The following is a 12,903-nucleotide window of genomic DNA, read 5'->3' as shown; positions in this document are numbered from 1 at the left end:
CTTTAGGATGTCTTGCATTTAAATACTATTTTGCCTCTGCTGGAACACAGTTCTCAAATTTGGTGATCCAAATTAGTGACAGAAGCATTGGAACTGACTCAGAAAAGGGTACATTAAGATTGATAGCTACTATACCAACCCTCAGTTATGAGATTAAGCTGCAAGAGTTGGAAAGTTTAGAAAAGCATGGAGGCTTTTAAAATAATGAAAACATTAAACTTAATTCACATGGATGAGTTATTTGAGCGACATAAATTAGGAAGGATTAGTAAATGAGTAGGTTACATATGCAGAGCACTAGCTTACACGTTAGGAAGCATTTCTTTTTGCAAAGATTCACTGACCTTCAAGAAAATAGCTCTGTAAGGTTTTGTAATATAATGATTATGTTACTGGACCAGCAGAAAAGTTCTGATGCATTGATCCTGACACACAAGTTTCCCATCATGGGAAAATTTAAAAAATTCAAGTAATGAAATAAATCTGGATTTTCTTTCTCACTAACAAGAACTGCAAAACCATTGGATTTCTGTGGAAATCCATCTGCTTCACTAAAGTTCTTCAGATGATGTTTTAATGATGCCATAAAAAAGAGGAAAAGCAGCAGAGAAGCTCAGAGTTTAGGAAGGGAATTGTGGAGCTTAGTGACTTGGTAGTCAAAGTCATGAAGGGCAGTGGTTACAGCAATTTAAATCAAGAAAACTAGTTATTTGACACATAGGGGACCAGATATCACAAAGTTTTTTTTTGAGTTGGAGGCAATTTCAAAAATGAAGGAAGGGCCCAAGGTGAGGAGGAAATGTGCAATCTTTACCTGATTTGGCCTGTGTAATGGGGATGGGCAGTAAATGCCAGTAATATGTGTGCACTGTGAATAAACAAGTTCCAATACTGTGAAATAATTGCAAATTTTCTACAATTATTAAGAAGCTGGACAGGAGCATCCAAGTTGAAATTCCAAGAGATTCATTCCTAAATTTGATTGGGTTTTTCTGTTTTTATGTTGTCTTTCCCAGGAGATTGTGTGGGTGATACTTGACTGGGAGGCAGCTGGGAGTCATAGAGTGCAGTAATTATATCATTACAGTATAAAGCAGTCTCAAAAGGGCCAAGCTGGTGAGATTTCACTCTGTTTTTAACTGCATAACAATGTCTACTCCTCAGCTACATCAAAACGGAAAAAAGGAAGCCTGAAAAAAAGGCGTGGGAGCGACAGCCATCGGTCAAATCAACAGCCACAAATATCTATTTGTTTTCCACTTTATTAAAATTCTCCTTGGATACTTAAGAAAAATGTTATGTGCCTGACAAAAACAAATCTCATTCCTTCACTCTAGATTATGCCAGCCAGGTCTTGGTAATATACGTGGGAAATGAGAGACCTGAATCACCCAAGTGCTGGATCTAATTTTTTTGTGGGAAGAGTGCAAAACAATGCCAGCTCAAGTCACTGAGAGACTAGACGATGGGCGGCCAACCAACATATCTTTAAAGAGAACAGCAGCAAAATGGAAAACAATATTACACGGATCTCTATGTCGCAAAGTTCAAGACTGTGACAGTGCATAAGTTAAAGTCTAAAGTCATGCTCATTTAGCTGGGGGTGGGAGATGTGGTTGCTGCAGGATATTGAGGGAGTAGAGTAGGACAGTCAATACTGTATCACTGAAATCCCCCCAAACATTAAACCCAACTCAATTATTCAGTGGGTTGAATTGTGATCCTACCATGTCTACACTGTTACGGATTAGGTTACTATTGGTGAATGTCCCTTTAAGACATAGTACAGTAGTGTGTGTGTGTGTGTGTGTGTGTGTGTGTGTGTGTGTGTGTGTGTGGGGCATCACCACGGCAACAAAATAACGACATGCTGATGTTTTGGAGTCAGAGAGGAGAGAGAGAAGGAAGAAAGACACCCTGCCTGCTGGCCTCTGTATCGATGGATGAAAAACAATAACTGTGTCTGTCACTACAATCCACGTATGGATTTTTGGAATAATCCAGTGGAGTCCACTTTGTTGTTAACCTGTAGAAGGAAACAGGTATTTGTGTGGATGGCCACGTCGCGAATGCCTTTTCAGGGTGGCAGATACTTCAGAACAAAGGAATGGAGATCATCAGTGATTGAGGTGTCGTATGGGTTCCATCGTGGAACATTTGGATTTCGTAATTACTCTCTATTTTCTCTCTACATTTTCTCTTCAGTCAACTGTGGTTTTGCAGAAGCCTTTGCTCACGTTTCACCTTACGGCTTGCTGAACTGAACTTTGAGAACTATTCCTGGACTTGGGAGTTTGGAAATTTGCCACACACACACTTCGAGTTTAGTTTTGGGGTTAATGCTTAAGATCTAACTTTTTTTTACTTCTAACATTTTTACTTTCATTTTTCTTATTATCATAAGTAGTCATTAATAAAATAGTTTCTGACACATATACATGACTTGGTGTGTTTCTTTTGTTGCTGGTATGTAACAACACTAACAACTTTGAGAAACATTTATCAAAGAACTGACTACTGATTGATTTCTGAATGGAGTTTTGAATCAAACTATTAAATGTGTTTAGGCTGTTGTTACTGCTCAAAATAGAAGTTAGATATCCAAAAGTGGCACAGTGTCTCAAAGCTCCAATAACCCAGGTTCAATCCCAATTTCCCATGCTGTCTGTGTGGAATTTGCAGGATCTCCCTCGGATCATGCGGATTTCCTTTGGGTGATCTGGTTTCCTCCAACATCCCAAGGACACATGGGTTGATAGGTTAATTAGCCACCGTAAATCATTCCTAGTGTTGTCAGGTTGTGGAATTAGTGTGGATAGGATGTGTTACAGGGAAAATTAGTAATTCCTTCTATGTTGTAAGAAAATATGGAATAATACTCAGCTTTCACTTTCCTTCCAATGCATTTAGAAGTTCTATAACCATTTTATAGATCAGAACCCCTTCCCAAAAGTTGTATTAGATAAACAGTAACATAGGAGTCACAAGACAATGGCTCACTGGTTTCTGGCACATAAAAAGCAGTTTCCTGTCTCATGTAAATACTGCTTAACATACAACTTGGCTGATGATAAAACTCCCTACTTCCGGAAACAACAACCCTGTGAGAAGATACAAGCAGTCTTAGCTCACATACTAAAGTTTGCAAGTTATTGGACACAAATTTTAAGTATTTACTCACATCAATTGGACTATTCCAGAATACAAGGAGGAAACATCCTGCTATTAAAGTTCAAATATTATACTTCCTCTTCTTTTAAAAAAACAGAATGGAGTTTTGAAGTTTTTTTAAAAACCTACAAGTTACTTGATGTACTTCTATGATCATTACTTCCACACACATCTTTAACCTCAAGCTATGCAATGATCTTAAGTAAACTGTTAACATCCCAACTGAAAATGTAACATGCTCATATTTTTGTAGAAACGAGTAAAGTTGAGAAAGTATTAAAAGGTGCAAGAGGGAAGTATACATTAAGAAGTTCAGCTGCTTAATGGTCAAGTGATAGTTTATTATGACAGGCTTATTTTCTTAAAAAAGTACACATCCTTCTTTGAAAGCTTCAAGGCATTTCCTCCCTTTAAATATCAGTGCTATTTTTAGCAATCTACATACAAAAGGTGTTCACTGAGTCAGATGCACAAATACATTTTATACAGCTTCCGATTTAATCAGTTGCTGCCTTATCATTCAAAACCCTCTCTAACTGTCCCCTCCACACCAACCACAAGCCCAAGTTATCTTTGAACCTCTCTACAAACAGCCAAATTATTTATGATCCCACAAGTAATGGCTTTTAAATATACCTTGCCTAGCTGCGGATAAGAAATACCAGAAATATCTATTGAATGTGAAGGAACTACCTACCCCAACTGCAGGTGGACATTAGTTATGGCCACAAAGAACAAACTACTTTGCCTGCAATTCCTCATTACAGCTCTTTGCAGCACTCCCAAATGTTGCTCATCTCAGATCAACAACATCTCATGGACTGGGGATCAAATCTGAATGGTCTACAGTTTGCTGAATGGCTTGTGTTTGGAACTTTTTAAAGTAACACCCAAAAAAACTATTATAAATCTGTACTCACTAATATAGGGACAAAATAGTGAATAAGTTCTGCCAAATGTATTAAGGAGGACACTTAAATTCAAAATCCATCATATTCTTAATGTTAACTACTCTGCAAAGGAAAGATGCAAGCAATTTGAGGACAATCTTCTTCCTTGCATCTCCTAAGGAGCAACAATGGTGTAAACCCTATTTACAGTAGCTACATGAACACCGGGACAATTTGGAGATATTCATCCCAAATGTTTAGAAGGCTTAGTAATCACTGATCACTCACTCACTTATTATGACAACCCTGGAGGCCATCGGCTCATTGGGCCCTACCTGGTTTCAACTGCCTGATTCCACCTCCCCCCCCCATCCCCCCACCCGCCACCTACTCACACTCATTTTCCTGTGGCCCTGCAACTTATTCTCTCACAAGTTAATGAACACATCCCCCCCCCCCCAACCCCCTTGATTCTTTTTCTTTTGCCATTTATTGTCACCAAGGGATTCTTTACAACGGTCAATTAACTTACCAACAAATCTTTGGGATGCAAGAGGAAATCAGACTACCTGGCAAAAGCTCATAGGTCACATGCAAACTCCACACAGGCAGCATCCAAGGTCAGGATTGAACCTGGGTGCCTGGAGCTGGTAACAGCAGTGCCAACTTTGTTGGATCACCTCCAGATGTGAAATGAAGTCAGCATCTTAAATTAGCATTTAAACGTTGCCAACTAACAACAGCAAATTTGAGTAGCTTGAAACTGAGATTTTTTCTGCTTCAAGTCGAGTTAAGCTAGTTTTGATTTGAAAGAATGAAGTAGGTGAAGAAAGATTGTAATATGTGGACTAGGGGCACAGAAGACACAGTACAGTAGTGTATTGTAACCATCATATTTAAGGACAGGGAAGGCAAAGATGCTCCATAAAAATATTTTTTTCCAGAAATACTTTCCATGTATTCTTAATTATGTCCCACAAGCCTAAAATTTCAAAATCACACATTGTCAGCAAACTTAAATAAAGGGTGGGGGAGGGGTGGGAGGGGAATTGTTTTAGTTTTGGCTTTCTCTGGTACCAACTATACTCTCCCGCTTAAAACAGCAGAAAAATCAGAACCCATAACTAGCTCCACTGCAAGAATAGTCTAAGGCTCACATTGTTTTAAATGATTTAATTTACTTTATCAAATAATTGACCTTCACAAAAATCATACAATCAAGTCTGAAGAGCACCACCAGAAAAAGCTTTCAGGAAGTGAAGTGTCTGAAAAGGAAAACCACCTAGTCTGGCACTCTGCCCTCAGAATCAGACAATTAGCCACAGCATTACTAATAGATTAATATCTCAAGTCTCACATTTGAAACACCAGTATAAAGATCAGATTCAAAGCAAGTTGCACGTCACAGCTGAGGCTTGGAGTTGTCATAGGGTCACAAGAAAAGTTTTCCTGAACGCCCTACAGAAAAAAATTACTGAACACCTGCAAGTTCGGCTCTCATCCCAGGAAGCCTCATTGGCAGGCCAGGAAATTTCTGGCAGGATGTCAGAAGGTTACAAGAGAAGGTAGGGGGAGGTAGAGGAGGGGTAGGAGAGGGGCTAGAAATCAAGGCAGAGTGAAACAGAGAGAGATGGGAGTGGACATTGGGGAGAGGAGACAATGAGTCAGAAGGCAGGGTGAGACAGAGAGAGGGATCAAGATAAAGAGTGGGATGGAAGATAGACTGTGGCCCAAAACTTCCCCAATAATCTTCTACCAATTACCTTAACTTTTTGCTTCTGTGTTTTTGACCCCTTCTGCTATCACATTCTATCTAGGCCCTTTATAATCTTATTTACCTCAATTAAGTCTCTCCTCAGCTCTTCCCAAAGAAAATAACACTAGCTTATTCAATCTTTCCTCACAGCTATGATTTTCTAGTCTCGGAAACATCTTCAAAAATCGCAGCTATACCCTCTGTAATACAATCATAATCTCCTGTAGGGTGACCAGAACTGTATGCAGTACTTAAGCTATGGTCTAGCTAGTTCCTGCACAACTTCCCTGCTCTTACATTCTGTCTCGATGTCTTTATTTCAGATCTCATTGGCCTTCTTTGTTACTCCCTCAAAAATGCTAAACTCTTAATACTTCCTCTTCTACTATGCTTATCCCATCCATTACTTTACACAATAAGAACATGAGAAAATAGGAACAGAAGTAGGCCACTCAACTCTTCAAGCCAGCCCTGCCAGTCAATATGATCATGGCTGATATGCCCCTGGCCTCATCTCTTCTCCTGTGTCAGTTTCTCATAGCCCTCAATACCCTCATCTTTCAATGTATCTCCTTCCTATTCCCAAATCATCTAGCATCCACAACCTTCCAGGGTAGAGAATTTCAGAGGTTTCACTGGTGTTGGTTGGAAGAGTGTCCTAGGTCACGGGTAGCAAGATATCCAGATGATTTCCAGTTTCTCCTCAACACCTTTTTTCATGAACCATTTTCAATGTTCAAATTTTCACACTGCTTGTCCCATATCCAGTATTAGTTAAGCTAAAATGTTCAATTACATATTGAGACCTCATTAATTCCTGCTACAAGCTCTATTCCCTAGCCATTAAGTCAATCCCACACCTCTGCAACTGTCCAAAACTGAAACAGGTCGATCTTGTTGTTGTATCCAACATCAAGCTGAGCTTTGGACCACATATCCACACCGTCAATCCCTGTAAAAGTGCATGGCTCTGCTCAAGAGCTGTTGAAACTATCAACTCTTCTCGTTAACTCTAGATGACTATTCCTGTGCACTACTTTCACACCCATCAAGAGATTATACTAAATACAGTTGCTCATATCCTAACTCTCACCAAGTCCTGCTCATGCATAAATGTTAACCTAAATAGCTCCTAGCAACAACTCAACATTAACTTTTTCACAACCATTTTCAAATGCTTTCTCAGCATTGTTTCTCTCGGCCTTTGCAACCTCTGATTCTATTAGAAGTCTTTAATCCTCCACTTCTGCCCTCTTGATCATGCCCAGATTTAATCATTGCACCACCAACTATATTTCCAGGCTCCTCCTAAATGTACCTCTCTGACCAAGCTTTTGCTAATCTGCCAACAGTGGCTCAGTGTCAAAGTTTGTTTGATAACACTCCAATGAAAGGCCTTGGGAAGTTTTGTCATGTTAAAAGGGACTATTTCAAACAAATTGCTGTTGTTGTAGTAACAGGACATCAGAAAATGTTCACAATTAATAAGATTTGCATCAGTTACTGAACACACACACAAAACTGTGAATAGCAATGGCAAGCAGAAATTGATTACCCCAAATCTCTCTCAGACACAACCTCTTCATCAAGCTCCAGCACATACATAGAACAAGAGACAAAAGCAAGTTTTGCACAAGACAACACATCCATTTTATTTAAAGCAGCTGGATTTGACCACAACTTTTACCAGCTAGCTCAGTTCTCTGACTACACATAGCAGTCAGGTGAGGTCTCTTCATGCTAACACAATGACCTTCATAAGGACAAACAAGCCTTGCAACTAATTATTCAAGTTCACTTACTTTACTCTGCACATCAGTAGCAATTCAGTAAGCAACCAGGATTTCTGCATAATGTGGTATTGCCTAAATTATCTACAAGCACAGAAATATTGACACCATAATAAAAGCACATTTCTGATGCAGTACTGAAACATTTTCTACAATTAGAAAACACCACAACTAATTTCATTTCAGTGAAATCACCTGATGTATATCCTTTAGGGAAAGTAACAAGTGATAATTTAGAATAATTCAATATTATATATAGTTATTGATGTGAAAAAGATTTTAGCTGATGTTAAACCAGATTACAGTCAATTCATTTTGCATACACAAATACGAATTGTCTAGACCTAAAATAGTTCAGTGTACATTTGCAGAACTACACAAACCCACAACTGTAATCCTACAACATTCTTATCATCATCATGTATAAATTGCTTTGATAACAGCATCAGGACCGTCAAAGGCCAATCACTGATTTAAAGACACCAAAATTGAGAAAAGAGATTTGCCACAATATCAACAAAAATAATTAATACAACTGTTTAGGTCCTACTTGGGCATGTGTACCAAATCTCCCATATTTACTTTAAATAGTACTGCGCAATACTGTACATTTTAAACATTAGCCACACAATGCTGCCATGAATTTAGAACCAATGCAATGCATAGTTACAAGAAAATATACTGGAAATCAAAGATGTAAATGGAGAGGAAAAAAAAACATTTCCTGAAGCAATGATAAGCAGATTTTTCCAGAGGTCCTTGCGTTACATTTCCTTCTGAAATTCCAAAACAGATAGCATACCAGCTTTTGTTGATGATATGAATGCATAAAAGCAGCATATAAAGCAAACATGATGATTAGACAATCAAAGTTATTTTTTTCCCTTCCAAATAAAGGCAATCAGAATTCCAATAAGATACATATAAGGAGCATTCCCTAAACTGTTTCAATGTAGCATCAGTGGGATGGGAAAAGAATTGGCCAGCTGTCAATAGTTTTGGCTACTTCAGAAACCAACATTATGCAGCCTGAGGCAAGGGATTTATTATTCATATTATGATGCATCTTTCAATCAAGTCTGCTAATGCGAACAGCTAACTCAGATTTGCAAACATATGCGTAGAAATTCCAGTCATCCAAATCAACCACTTAAATTTTCAGTTGTCTCTTCAATGTTGACACAGGCATATGTGGATTACAAACAAATAATTTTAATCAAAATCGAAGATTACACATGAAAGTTAACTAAACAATCCAAAATTCAGACTACTTTGGCATGTGATGCAATATTAGAGAGTACAATAGATCAAACAATATTCTCAAAGCCTATAACAACAGCTTAAAAAGTGAACATTTGAACTTCAAATGAAAATCAAAGAATTGCAGATGCTGGAAATCTGAAGTAAAAAGCAGAAAATGCTGTAAACATTTCAGTTCCCTCAGCCTGAAAAGTTAACTGCTTTGCCTTTCACAGCTGTGCCAGACCAGCTGAATGTTTCTAGCATTTTCTGTATTTTAACCGACGCATTGGAAATACTTTTATTGTTAACACAAAGTAGTTTTTCTAAAAAAATTTATGAAAATTTAGAAATAAAAATACAATGCACTGTATTTAAAATTGCTTCAATAAATAACCATTGATTTGGTGTTCTCAGTCAAGGTATCTTCCTAAACAGTGAAAGAATGACTAAAGCAAAAAAGACATCCAAGAGATCTGAAGAGATGCAATTTTTTTTAAAAAAAGTACAATCTGTAAAATTCATCCAAATCTGTTAAAAACCTAAAACATCACTTAATCTACAGTATTTAAGTCACATATTGAAAATGAATGTTTTACATTGCACAGCAATTCATTCTAATGAAATATTCATATTTACAGACAGATAAACATGAACTGAATTAAAGAATATATTTTTGCAGATATTTTAATCATTTTTGCATTCCACACATCTCCTTTGGCCAAAATTTTCCCCCTCTATGTTCAATGATGCATAGCTCCAGCAGTCAGAAGACCAGTTTAGAAGTCTCTTCTACTGTTTCTCCTTCACCTATCTACCACAGTAGATAAATTTTACCACATGGTACTTCCCTTTAACGGTTGCCCATGAGTCAGTGAAATTAGCCCAACGTGGTTACTGGATTTACAAAAATAAAACCTCATTAGAGGTTGTGATTTAAAGAGCAAACAGTCTAATGCTTTCCCTACAGAACTTGTCACAATGCCCAGCTTTTGATATTCTCCATCCTCCACCTTCCTTGCACCTAAACTACTAATACAATGAAAACAAGCACTTTTTTAAAAAAAATCATTCACATGAAATTAAAATTCAGAAATCCATAGATTTAATTCACCTTTTTGAAACAAGAATCACTATTTTGAAGTTATAAAGAGCTGCTTCCTGCCATGTACTTGTTAACCGTGCTCTTACATTTTGGGAAAACACCACATTGTAATCTAATAATAAAGTAGTTTTGAAATTCTTCAATGACAAGTTTAAGTTAGTTGCTTTTCATTGAGCCAAATAAAATGATCTCCTCTGCAAAAGATTGGCTCTGAAAAGTGCAGTAATATCGTATTTATATTGGACAAATTTAGCTTGAAAGAGCAGCAATCATCTGCGGCACAAGAAACCCAATCTGGACGTTTTGCTTAACAACAAGGGTCAAAGCAGCCTAGAAAAGCAATTACATTTATATTCTGTTCACATTACAAGATATTCTCTAAAATCCTTCTGGTTTTGTAGGGAATAAACTTGGATTTAACCACCTGTATTCATAAAAGAAAATCTATTTTCACAGCAAAAGAAAGCTTCCCTTTTAGTCTACCAGAGTTCAAGATCATGTGATAACATTTAAATTTTGCTTTCCGCAGGAATTACACACCCCCTTTTTGTATCCTGTTATTCACAAGAGTATTTTCCTTTTGGTTAACAGCACGAATATGAAATGTATGTCATCAGGTATTCTTACCATTAAAGAAACTTTTAGCTCTGAGATAACTGACACTGAGCCGGAGAACAGAGAGTTTGTCCAATTTGGATACAACATCCTGTGGGAAAGGCAGAAGGTTGGCTAGACGCTCTAGCTCTGCATTCAATCGGTCCCGATGTCTTTTAGATGGATTTGACTTTGCTCCTTCAGGTGCCAGGGATTTTACGCTTAAATTAGAAAGAAAATACTGTTGCATTAATATGAATTCTTACTCTCCATTCACGAACTTCAAAGCATCACAATGCAATTTCCAACTGTGTCAAATTTGAAATTTAATAGTATATGAAATACTTGCATGGGCAAAGTGGACAAAACCCAGTCACAATTCACTCATGAGAGTGCTGTTAAATATAATCATACACACACTTCACTCCTTAACATACAGTTAATGCCACAAATGAAAATGATATTTTACAGCAATTAAAGTGTGCTTCATAAATGTCATCAATTTCGGAACACAGTTCTTATTCCCTCACCAATTGTGATATATACTTCAGTTATTTACAAAACAAAAGCCTATAAATGGAATTTGAAGAGGAGGAATATGGGTGAAGTTTTTCTTCAAAATTACATTGCAGGGTTAATTTTTTTTCCTCACACCCTATTTAAGAGCAAGAAATGTTATTTTAAGAAATGAAAGTGATTTATTTCAATCTAAAACCAGATCTTAAATCTAACAAAGCAAAATATGAAAGTATGAAGTATGAGCTGGGTATGGAAGATTGGGAAATTACATTAAAAAGGTATGATAATAAACAAATAATTGCTAACATTTCAAGAATTGCTATCTTTTAAAAGGCACAAAAACCCAAAAGGAACGGTAGTCTAGGGTGGCTAACAAGTTGAAGATCATATTAGATCAAAGGAGAAGAATTAGAATGTTGACAAAAAAATGGCAGTCTCAGAACTGGGAAAGGTTAAGAATTCAGCAGAGCACAACCAAGAACTAGATAAGGAAGGGGATAATAGAATGCTAGAGTAATCTGTCAAGAAACATATCTACATATAAATAGATTGTAAAAGCTTTTACAAAGAGAAAAAGGCTATTATAGATTAATCTGAGTCCCTTATAGACCAAGAATGGAGACGTTATATCAGGGAATAAAGGAAATTAAAAATATTTTGTATCTGCCTTCATGGAAGCCAACCCCAAAAACTCTAGAACATAATGGACAGCAATAGATCAAGAACGATTGAGGTGCTGAAAGTTACACTATTGGAAAAAATTTTTAAAAAGGGACTGAAAGGAAACAAGTCCCCAGTACCAGATGAATTGCATCCCAAGGTGGTGACTACAGATAGTGCATACACATCACCTTCCGAATTTCACAAATTCTAAACTGATTCCCCACAGATTAGAAAGTAACAAATGTAACCCTCAAGAAAACAGTAAGAAAGAGAAAGACAAAAAAATGAGGACTACATACAAATTAATAACAGGGAAAAATGCTAAAATCTATTATCAAGGACAAAGGGCACTTATAACAATTGGATTGAACATGAATTTATGAAAGGGAAATCGGATTTGATAAACCTGTTAGAAAAGGAGTGGCATATTTAAACTTTCTGAAGACCTTTGGTAAGATGCCACACAAGAGATTATTAAACAAAATTAGTGCGCTCCAAATTGGAAGCAATATACTAGCAAGAAATGGACATTGGTTAACAGACAGATAATAAATAAACAGGTCATTTTCAAGTTGGGTAGCTGTGATTTGTGAGATGTTGCAGAGATTGGTCCCGAATCTCCTACTGTTCACAACCTATTTCAATGATCTAAATGAGAGAACCAAATGTTACATATTTAAGTTTCCTGAAGATACAAAGCTGGATGGTCATGTGGATTATGAGAATCAATCAGAGGGGCACGTAGACAGCTTCAGCAAACCAACATATGTAATGGAACATAATGGGAAAAAATGTGAAGTTGTTCACTTCAGTAAAAAAAACAGAAAAACAACTTTTTTTTTGAAGTGGTCAAAGACTGAAAAGTATCAGTGTTCAAAGGTACCTGATGCCCCTTTATACAAATCACTGAAAGTAGATGTTCAAGTTAGGAAAGCAAACATACTTCATCCTTGAATGGAAAAATAATTTAAGTATTAAAGTGAAGGTATCCTGCTGAAGTTATATGGAACTCCAGTGAGAAAGTAACTGGTATATGGTGTGCAGTTACAGGGGGAACGTAGAGCAACTGCAACAAAGGGTCACCAGATTTGTTCCTGGAATTGTAGGAGAGGAGGGGTGGGGGAGTTGTCCTACGGGAAGATATTAAGCAGAATGAGGCTATGTTCTCTAGAGCTC

The 12,903-nt window shown here is 37.1% G+C and overlaps 1 protein-coding gene across 2 annotated transcripts in view; it reads right to left on the bottom strand.

Moving 5' to 3' along the window:
- The window catches only part of LOC127570232 (aryl hydrocarbon receptor-like), a 170,014-nt gene that overhangs the window by 141,144 nt on the left and 15,967 nt on the right, over nucleotides 1-12,903 (bottom strand). For both annotated transcript variants that reach the window (XM_052015543.1, XM_052015542.1), the window contains exon 2: nucleotides 10,579-10,766. In XM_052015543.1, the coding sequence (XP_051871503.1) occupies nucleotides 10,579-10,656 (78 nt within the window). In that variant the 5' untranslated portion in view covers nucleotides 10,657-10,766. The remainder of the gene's footprint in view (nucleotides 1-10,578; nucleotides 10,767-12,903) is intronic.

Source organism: Pristis pectinata, chromosome 5, assembly GCF_009764475.1.
Source record: "Pristis pectinata isolate sPriPec2 chromosome 5, sPriPec2.1.pri, whole genome shotgun sequence".
Taxonomy (NCBI): domain Eukaryota; kingdom Metazoa; phylum Chordata; class Chondrichthyes; order Rhinopristiformes; family Pristidae; genus Pristis; species Pristis pectinata.
This window is presented reverse-complemented; position numbering and strand designations above follow the sequence as displayed.